Raw genomic sequence first — 11157 nt, forward strand, 5'->3', positions numbered from 1 at the left:
GTGATTTGAAACTTATTCAAGCATTAAGCTATGGGCTGTGTTTTTAATGAATGGATTTCTTGCAAGAAATCATCCCTCACCTATCATGATTAAATTTTCCACAGCTTAGCAGTTAATGGGCAGGTGATCTAATTAATTTCAATGCTGATTCCTCCATTGCTGGTTTTATTGTCTTGATTCTCTAAGGACTTATGACACTGCGTTCTTGGCAATTTCAAGGCTGAATGATTCTTAACTATTTCCTTATACTTTTGAAAATGTTTTTTCACTGTTGGTGTCTCCTATGTTTTTTCAAACAAATAGCAGTTTATTTGGAATGCCTTTGGGTGCATTAAGCATGTTTATAGTAACATGATAGAAAATATATAAAGTTTGGGTGATGGAAATTTTTATAAATTATTCTTTCTTCAGTCTTGATTACCAAGAAAGACAAGCCATCTCTAAGAAATGCCTTTGGGGCTTCCCTGGTGGCCCAGTGGTTAAGAATCTGTCTGCCAGTGCAGGGGACACGGGTTTGAGCCCTGGTTCGGGAAGATCCCACATGCCACGGAGCAACTAAGCCCATGCACCGCAACTACTGAGCCTGCACTCTAGAGCCCACAAGCCACAACTGCTGAGCCTGTGTGACGCAACTACTGAAGCCCATGCATCTAGGCCCGTGCTCCGCAACAAGAGAAGCCACCACAATGAGAAGCCCCTGCTCACCACAACTAGAGAAAGCCCGTGTGCAGCAATGAAGACCCAACACAGCCAAAAATAAATAAATAAATAAATAAAAAAGAAATGCCTTCATCTGAAAGTAGTTGCGATAAATTAATGTCAGATTATTTTCAGTTACTTTAAGTCAGATTCTACTCCCTTAACCTTCTACTACTTTTAAAAAGCAGGGCTTTAATTGGGCAAGCTTTCAAAAGCACTCTTGTTTATTAGGAAGCAAAGGAAAATTATATTTCTTTCAGCATCTTGACTTTTACACCTTAAAGCCAATCAGTGAATGCCCATTAGTCATCTTATCAAAGAAAAACATACATTAAAATAATTTGTTTTGATTTATTAAATTTCCATTTGTTAGTGTTTTTTTCAAAAGCAGAGTGTTGCTGTCTTTAGGAAAGCACACTGAGCTGGGAAAAAGAATAACATGGAAGAGTCATGACAATGTAGACTTTTCTAAACAGATGTATTAAAAATACTGCAGTGTTAAGGGGACTGGACTCACAGTGTTTTTCATGAGAGGGGGGCTTCCTACAAGACTGAGAGTTAAGGAGGGTTTTGAGGCAAGATTCTTACGTGTTATCAATGCTGCAGCCATGATGGACATGGCTGGCGAGTCCTCTCATTTGCATGATTTGCTCACAGCAATGTCCGTAGTTGCCTGAACTTAGGGAGCCTTGACCACAAGTCACACGTTCAAATTCAGGAAACAGGCAGTTTTCCCTTCTAGTCTCGTCTTAGTCACTGATCAACTGGGAAACTTCGGACAAGCCCCTGAACCTCTCTGCACCTGGTTCCTCTGTTGTAAAATGCTGGGGGCCTCAGGCTTGATTGGGGATCAGAATCACGTGGAGGATTGCTCTGCAAAGTACAGGGAGCGTGCTGGGCCCCACACCAGGATTTCTGAGTTGGCAGGTCTGCATTGGGGCCTGAAAAACGTGCATTTCTAACAGGTTCCCAGGTGATGCTGATACTGCTGGTTGGGAACCTCACTTTGCTAGACACATGTGTGCACAGGCCTTTGCGAGGTGGACTTTGATAATGACTCTGCTTGCTTTAAAAAATCTATTGTTTGATAAGGCTGGAGATACAGCTTTGGGGAAAAACAGTTCTCCTTCTGCATCTGGGGCAGGGGCTGAGGGGCACAGTTAAGGGCACTGGGTGAATCACCCATCTGCAGGTGTCTACCTTTAAGGGCAGGTGACAAAAAGAGCCCCAGGATGGATGCTGTAGCTCCAAGGGAGGAAGAACCCACAGGGGCAGTTCGAAGTCCCTGAAACCTAGGGCATCCTAGTCCAGATTTCGGTTACAGTGAAGAGAAATGCCCTTATACTATTTTTCTTCTTTCAGTCACCTTTTTGGAGAATTAGATGTATACATGTCAATGCTGAGTGGCAATTATAGGATCAAAAACTTTCTGACTGGGGCAGACAGTTGGACAAGTCATGCTGTATTCCCACTTTGATGATGAAGGCCGGTTATTAATTTCGATAAGCTCTTTTTACCCAGTATGAGCCAAAGCCCTGGCAGGGTGGCCATGTTGATCCTGCAATGCACTGGGTCCAACAAGCTGGAGCAAGGCCTGGGTACCTGCCAGCCTCTCTCACGGTCATTAGCTCTTTTAATCAGATCTGATCCCATGAGCTACCAATGAGGAAAAAAGTCCTAAGAGAAACTGAAAAATGTGTTCAAAGTCTCACAGCTAGTAAAAAAAAAAAACAGGGATTAAACGGAGAGCTCCTGCTTCAAGTCCGAGTTCCCAGCTGCTTCCTAATGCATCCCTGGGGTCCTCGACTTCTTACAGATGCCTGCCCTGAGCTATGGTGTACCCAACCAGGCTGGCATTTGCGGCTTTGCTTTTAAACATTTGATTATGCATGACCTATTTTTCACCCTTTGGCAAAGTATGATTTCTTTAGGGGAAGAAAGAAACCAAAACTCTTGAGTTGGATTTACAAGAACACAGTTTTCCAGGTCTTCTCTCTTCCAAAATGTATCGAGGTTGGCTTTGGGCCCTTTTTTTTTTTTTTAAGATTTTTTTTTTTTTGATGTGGACCATTTTTAAAGTCTTTATTGAATTTGCTACAATATTGCTTCTGTTTTATGTTTTGGTTTTTTGGCTGCGAGGTCTTAGTTCTCCGACCAGGGATCGAACCCGCACCCCCTGCATTGGAAGGCGAAGTCCTAACCCCTGGACCACCAGGGAAGTCCCTGTGCCTTCTTAAGTCTCCTCAGACATAACAGGCAGCTCGTGGGGCTTTGGTGGCTTCTCTCGTTAGTTCAGACTCTTGTGAAGCTGATGTACCTAGTTCCCAATTATTCGGGGCCTCATAGCTCTACTGACGTATTACAGTAGATCAGAGTATGTGGACGGAGTGCGTGCCGCTGCTAGTAGAGAATCTTTTTACTAGTAAACTATTTTTCCCTGCAAATATTCCCTAGAGATGCCAAAGTGAAAACAGACCACGTGACACAGTGAAGCATACTGTCTTTCTTTCCAGGGAGATGCGTAATCAATGATCGACATCACAAACTTTGTCCTGATCTGATTTACCCAAGGAGAGTTCAATCTCTGCTTCTGAAACAACTGCCCATGGGAGAATCAGTGGAAAACCAACTCAGTTCTGGAGCAAACCGCAGGAGAAAGAATAAGCGGGGGCAGGGGCGGGAAAGAGACAGACTATCAACCAAAGTACATAAAACTTTTAATGAATTAACCTTACAAAAGACAATGGCATCAAAACATCAGACGTGTTTGGTACAAAACTAGTCCTAGGTTGTAAGAACTAATTCTGGTGATGGATGGTGACGTGCTGCTGGCACGAGACACGACAGAGCAAGGTGACGGTGCCACGGATCCCAGCTGGGCCCGTGGATAGTCACTGCAATGAGACACGTGGGTGAACACAGTCGGATTCCATGGGGGGGGTGACAAAATCAACTTAGTCACACATACTGTGTGTTTTAGTATCAGACTAGCAGATGCGGTTGGCGAGCTACCATATTTTTCCAAAAAAGAACATGCACCGGAAGATAATATACACCCCCTAGTTTTATTGCCTTAAGAATTTTTGTCTGTTTCGCCTCTCTCATCTCTGTCAGTTTCTCTGAAGGCTTTTCCGCTGTAATGCGCACTCCTTTCCCTTCTGCTCAGGAGTAAGCACGGTGCAAATGGCAGGGCGATCTTGGCACACATCAGACACCAAACGGCAGGCCACCGGATCACAGGAATGAGTCTACAGAGGCTCCAGAGGACAGAACAGAGCACACACATCACAAACGAGGGACAAAAGTGGCAGTCAGAAAGTGCATTGTTATCTTCCTGAAAATACAGTCTTCTTGCCAAAACCGAGGCGACGCTTCAGGATGCCAGGTTGCTCTGGGAAAGGGACCGTGACATCTCTGTGTTCACAAAGTATGTCTTCAGGTCCCCCTTTCCTTTCACGTTGATTATTCCTCGACATGTGCACGTGTATCCCAGGGTCTGCAGAATGAGGCTCGTCTCCTCAGTAACCTGGAAGCACAGGGACAGATGAAGAAGTGCTTAGTGCCGATGCGGACACAACCCTTTCAAAGGGCATTTGACTACAAGAATAAAGAGCCCCCAAATGTTCATGCTCTTTGACCCATTCATCCTACTCCTGAGAAATCAGATGAGAGAATAATCCATGAGAGGAAGAGCTTTCTAAGGACAATGTTTAATTCAGTGCTGTGAATGTGAAAAACTGGAAACCACCTAAGACTCAAGTAATCTCCAGGGTTAAGTAAACTACGATGCCATCGTGCTTGCTTCAGCAGCACAGATACTAAAATTGGAACGATACAGAGAAGATTAGCATGGCCCCCGCGCAAGTACGACACACAAATTCATGAAGCGTTCCATATTTTTGAGAGTTAAACTTGGGCCAAACATGCAGTAAACATTTATTTAAAAATGACTATTGACTACTGTTATTAGTTACAGACATCAGTTACAACTTATAGAACTGAAAAATAATGACACGTTTCATTATAATGATTTTAAAATAAAATTCAAATTTATGGTGTCCTGAAGAAAACAAAACAAAACAAAAAACTACGACGCTATCACGATCAATGTCACGGATCAGACGATGAAATCATGTCGAACTATTTCACCCCCCAAAAAAGAATTAAGCCTGGATCCGTGCCATGATTTTAACCACATGAAGATTATGCTTTCACATGTAAGAGACCTGGAAAAAAGGAAGTAAACCTATGTTGAAGTGGTGGGATTTTGGATGATGTTTATAAATTGTTATTAATGTCATTTTCTAAAATAATAAATGTTAATGATAGATTTCAATATAGATAAGAGAAAACACACGAGAAGCAGCACAGTCGACTCTGCAAATGGCCACGTGTTTCAGGTTTAATACACATGAATAAAATGACCTAAACTGAAAGAACATTAGGAATTCGCACCAGCCTAAGGGCGGACAGGACGCTCTGCGTCAGGTCTGGAAAGCTTCCCCCCCTCATTGGATTGACTCGGGATGCTGAAAGGAGTGACACCTCCAGGGCAGTCTGTCAATGTGACAGACTCCTGATTTCCTGCCACTGCACCACGAGGTGAGGACCCCATCTCTGCACTACGTCCTGGTCCTGCTGGGTCAGTGGGCAGGGAAACCTGCTGGGTAGGACGGATCCTCTCTCCGAGGGGAGGGGAGGGGAGTCGTATTGTCTCCAGCTTGAGCATGCGCCGTGCTCTCGAGAGAGACCACGCCTAGGACCGAGGGCAGGGGTCTGATGCTTGCGTGTCAGAGGAACCTCCTGCAAAAGGCATCCTCTCAAGCAGAGAACGTGTGAGGTGCACCGACTGGGCTACAAACAAGACCTCAGCTTCTGAAGTGAGGGACCACCCATCAGGAACGTGGTCCCCCAGCCAGGCGCCCCAGGAGGTATCTGGGACCTGAGCAGAGAGGGAGGGAGCTATTTTCCCAGAAATCCCTGGTAACACTGCTCTGGAACCATGTGAAACAGCAGGCGAGGAGGAGGGATTTCATCCCACTTCATCAGAGGAAACAGCCATGCCACCTGTAGGGCCCAGCCACCTTGGGTACGTGGGTGACGCACGTGCTGGGCGTGACACACGTGTGTTGGGCATGCCACACCACAATTTTGGTTCTGGTGTGGACACCGTCAGGGGGCCGTGTGGTGTTGGGGCAGCAGCAGCGGCAATGAGCCAGCCCCTTGGAGGCTGAGGGAGGCCTGGAGGATGGACACTGCCATGGGGCAGAGGTGGCAGCACATCAAAACCACAGGAGGGCTGGGCTTCTAGAACCCAGGACAGCATCCAGGGGGCCCCAGAAGTAAGGCTGAAGTGTGTGTTGTGACGATCTCAAGGGCAGGCTGTGGGAAAGACCTAGAAAAATCAATCTGTCTTCTGCAGTGTGAGCCAGCGGCTGGCCCCTAGCAAAGGGGCCAGAGTGTGGGTCTTTCTGAGCAGAGCAGGAAGGAAAAGGGGGATGCAAAGTCCAGATGCTCACGTCCTGCCCTCCCCTGGCTGGGCCCAGGTTCCGGAGAAGGAGGATAGGCTGTAGCTCGGGAACAGTAGATAAGAACTGAAAAACTATGGACATAGTCAAGAAAACCAGATGACAAATGTATTCTCCTGATTAGAGTTCTTAGGGGCAATCAGAATTAGAGAGTGCTACAGACACTTGGCTTCCGGTCTTCCACGCAGGGAGCAAACACATCGTTTGAAGCCTTGCAGGGTAATTTTGCAGTCGAGGCTGGCGCTGGGCAGCACGCCCTTGGCATTTTTGAGCTGGCCATCGGAATTTGTATCGCCAACCGCACAGTTATCGTGACATTCAGAGAGCCATCAACCTAATGAACTCCAGCTACGATTCCTCCAAGTCCAGGGCAAGCCTGGCTGGGGGACGAGGGGCTTCCTATGCTGTTCTTGGGGCACAGGAAGCATGGTGGGAGTGTAATCCTCTTCAATAAAAAGAATTTGTTCTTCAGGCCCAGGGGAAGCTTTAAATATTCTCAGCATCATTTTCAATTTTTCCTGGCATCTCACTACTGGTTTTTTCGCACATAAATGGAAATGAGAGGCTAGTGGAGCTGGGGTGAGCTCTGCCCTCCGGAGAAAAACACCTACCCAGATGCGGACCCTCCAGCCGCTGAACTGAGTGAACACGCAGGCCTGTGGAAGACATCCCTCACTCTGGACGGGCTGAAACCTGTCTTGTTCCCTCCCCGGGCTCAGAGAAAACGCACAGAGACGGTCCAGGTGGCTGCACGGCACTAAGTCACCGGACTTTTATGAGGCCCAGTTTCCTCTTAGAGACACACGTGATCATTGTCAACATTGACCTGGAGGGGATTTACGGTCTCTGGGAGGGCATGTTCCCCTGACCGGCCTCTATCAGATTGCTTTTGATACTTATCCTAAGTTCTCGAAAAGTGCCTGGAGAGTCGTGAAGCATGCAGAACTACAGTCCATCTTCCGAAAGTTCCTGGTGTGCGGTGGAGGCCTAGGTTGGCCCACGGGTGGGCGAATGTGTTCCTGGTAGGAGCCTGCCTTTCTCCCCACCAAGCAGAAGACCCGGGCTGCCCAGGAGCGCTGGAGCATCCCTGGGCACGGGAAGCGGCCAGCCATATACCGACAGAAAGCCCTAGTCAGAGGAGCCCCATTTTTGCTGAAAGCTTGGTCTGGGGCGGATGCCGTGAGAACAGCCAGCTCTATTTTTCCTTAGCAGTGGCCAATTTGGCCGGGAAGGCCTGGGATACTTCCTCTTTTCCTCCACACTCCTCTGTTCTTCTCTCTCTCTTCTCTTTGTTGGATGGTTGCTAACATTTCAGCAACTGCTGACTCATATTCTGACTGCAAGGCGAACACGTAGAAGTCACGTGTGTCACCTTCCATCTAAAGGTCAAGCTCTGCCTGAGAAAGGCCACAGAGACAGGATCCTCTAGGAGGAATGAGGTAGAGTCACTCTGAAAGCAAGCGAGCTCTGCAGGGGTTTCACGAAAAGCCCCTTCTAGGTGATGCTGGAGCTGACAGCTCCCTGCAGAGGTTAACAATGGACTCCAGTGTCCATCGTACTTTTGGGAGGCAGGGTTATTTGAGGATTTCCCCCAAGCTGAGGCGCAGAACAGGGGCTCAGGGAATTCTCTGAAGAGGACAAAAAACCGATAAAGCCTGTTAGCTGTGTCCAGTGATTTTCATACAAACTTGCCATTTGGCAGGAATTTATCTTCCAGAAGACAACAAAGCTGGGGTGAAATGTGGAACCATTGCTTTTTGAGGGCGAGGAAAACAGAAAGTTCCACATAGACACACAGGCACGCGCGCGCGCACACACATACACACACACACATCCTTCTCCTTTGGGGAGTGAGTCTCTCATTCTAGGTGCTGGTGCTGTGACCCAAGCAGGTGTGCGCAGTCACCACTGCTTTTAACTTGTCAGCTCTTGGAATTCTCCCCCTTGGGTGGATTCCAGAGCCTTCCAGTCATTTCCAGATATCTGAATCCCATGCTAGTCTGATCTAGTACTGTCATTTCACCTCACTCCATTTCATCTCTTCCTCTCCGCAGTTGGCCCCTTCACTCATCCTCCAAGTTCAGCCCCTGGGGAGCGGAAGGCAGGTGGTCACATCTGGTCTGGGTTATACCAAGGAGAAGGGCACCCCTGCCGCCCCTCCCATCAGGTGGCCGCACTGCCCTGTTGGTCGCTGTGATCACCTATTTTCCCAAATGCAATAACCTTCATACTATTTCACAATTTTTATGGTTCACAGTTAATGCAGAAACGAATTAGTATTTCCCCAATAAAAAGTTTAACTAAATTACGAAGTTTACTTTCTTCCCTCTGTTTTAATATATTATCCTTATTATATACTTATGCATGATTCTCAAGATGACAGACATGGTGGATAACAACAGAACAGACTAAATTACCTGGATTTTGTCCAGGACGCCGGTGCTGTCCATCCTACTGGCCACATTTACGGTGTTGCCCCAGATATCGTACTGTGGCTTCTGAGCTCCGATCACACCGGCTATTACAGGGCCATGGTTAATACCTGTGACACACCAGAACCAGCTGAGCACGATTTGAATCATGAACTTGACAGTGTAAGCAACTGTCTCAAACAGGAAAGTTTTACAAGACCATTCCTGAACCATGATTACGCAGCAAACATTCGCCCAACTCATGGAACTCTAAAACAAAGAACCATAATTCGTCTAACGTCATCATCTCAAAAACAGTAAAACGTTTGTCTTTCTTCCTCTTCTTGATTCGCGCTCGTATGTCTATTTACAATTATTCTGTAATAGCGTAAAATTGGTATACTTTATAAAACTCAACATTATAATTGCTTTTCTATGATGCCACATAATCTTAGGCAAGAGATGATTATCTTGTTCTCCGATAGTTTTGTGGTTAATTACTTCTGAAGTGCACCTATTTTAATTTTAACCGGCCACAGCGAGTCTGTGAACTCTATTTATTGGCCGTCCTGCCGCTGGTGGACTTCTGGGTTCCCTCTAATGTTTTGCTTAAACCACCACCAGCCCCTAGACATGTGTGCTGCATTTTCTACCTGCCATGTACTATTCTGTGAGCTTGACATGTACAAGCTTCTAATTCTCACAGACCCCTGCCTGGGGTCTTCCCCCACCCCCAGTGTAGCAAGTAGGACGATTCCTTGTCCCAAGAACTCAGTTCAAACACACGGACCCACAGTTGTTATGGGCGTCCAAGAGGTAGGCCACAGAAATAGAAACAGAGGTATTGACACTGGTTGATTTTTCCCCCTATATTTTCTCCTGGATCTAAGACCCCCTCCTCCCCAGGCTTACTGCAGTAATCAAATCGTATGGATTAATGAGGGTGTTTCTGAGAGATTTCACTCCCCACTACTGAACTGCTTCGTGTACAAGCCCAGTTATAGATCGGAGGCAAAGCCTCCCCTTTGCAGTGGAAAGTGGGGCAGGCAACACAGCACAAACGTTGTTCCACAAAATCCCTGAAGGTACGCAAGACTGAGAAAGAAGTTCTCCTTTGCTTTTGTGGAGTATTCAGTAAAACTCAAATCTCCGTTTCAGACATCCCGAATAATTTATTCCTGCTGCTGGCCGGTGATCTCAGACGCCACTGCCCTCAGCTGTCCTTCTGGCTGCTCTGAGCCCCTGCTTGGTCAGTGGCTCTGGGCCAGGGCAGAGAGCCTGGGGCCGATAGTGCTGGCAGCGGAGCGATCTCTGCTGAAGTGCAGGGGTGCTTCCCACTCACTGACTGACTACAGCTTGACGTGCGGAAAAGGACATTAGGAGCAAGTTTGGCTCTTACTATATGCATCATGATTTTGTAGGGGCTAATGTTACCTTTCTGAGTTCCTACTGCGAACTGCCACTGGATGGCACTGTGTCCAAAGATGGGGCTGGGAAGCTGCCCTCGGGAGAGACGGAGGGTTTGGGGAAAGGCAAGCTCGGAGGCCACGGACACACTGAGCAGGGTTTCCGCAGACATCGAAAAGAGCTGGTGTGTGGGGTGAGTGTATAGATATTAATAGTTATTCAATAATCAGTGCAAAGTAAGCACTCAATAAGTACCTACTTAAGGGAGTCCATTAACTTGCTCACATTAATTTGGAAAATATTGTTATGGTCCAGACCAAGAACCCTGGGCTTTTGATGTGACAGATATGACTAGCAAAGAGTTGTCCCGTTCCCCCTCGCAGTGAAGGGCAATATCGTTTTGGTCCATACATATTTGACATCAGATGGAGTGGGAGGTTGGGGTCAGCAGCTTTTCTGTGTAGAATGGATAAACCACAAGGTCCTACTGTATAGCACAGAGCACCATATTCAATATCCTATGATAAACCATAGTGGAAAAGAATATTAAAAAAAATGTATATATGCGTATAACTGCATCACTTTGCTGTAGAGCAGAAATTAACACAACATTGTAAATCAACTGTACTACAATTAAAAAAAAAAAGACTATTTGACAGGGGTCATTCTGCCATGCAATTGGTTTCTTTTTTTAAGGAGCATACTATGAAAGTTTGAGGGTCCCATTTTCCAAGCTGTTAAAGCAATAAAAAGCTCCAGGCGAAAGGGCCGCCTCCACGTTCGATGGGGACAGCTTCCTGCCCACCTGGCCCTTCTCATCTTTGTAAGGGTGGAGCCAGAGAAAGGTCCACTGGGCACACAGATGAGAAGGTCTAAATAAAAATGTGTTCAGATGCTCACAATAAGACATACATGCAGTGAAGAGAATCCCATTTGCTGCAGAAATGTGTAATATTTCTGGGTTTTACAATTCAGAACATATGAACACCAAAGGAAGAAAATAGCCCCAAATATTGGGATTTTTTTAAAGTTGAAATCTGTATGCAAGAGAGGTGAAAAGCCACTCAGATAGACTTTGTTAAAAGGACTACTCTTACATGGATTTGCTTTCA

The 11157-nt window shown here is 46.4% G+C and overlaps 1 protein-coding gene across 1 annotated transcript in view; it reads right to left on the bottom strand.

Annotated features, from left to right (window-relative positions):
• Positions 1-4072: 4072 nt before the first annotated feature.
• Positions 4073-11157, bottom strand: part of ADCY2 (adenylate cyclase 2) — a gene marked incomplete at both ends in the record, with an annotated part of 432098 nt that continues 425013 nt past the window's right edge. Inside the window, 2 exons of the mRNA XM_082836187.1 lie at positions 4073-4225; positions 8645-8769. Coding sequence (XP_082692313.1) covers positions 4073-4225; positions 8645-8769 — 278 coding nt within the window. The remainder of the gene's footprint in view (positions 4226-8644; positions 8770-11157) is intronic.

This window comes from Leucopleurus acutus (assembly GCF_964270905.1).
Source record: "Leucopleurus acutus genome assembly, chromosome: 3".
Classification (NCBI taxonomy): Eukaryota; Metazoa; Chordata; class Mammalia; order Artiodactyla; family Delphinidae; genus Leucopleurus; species Leucopleurus acutus.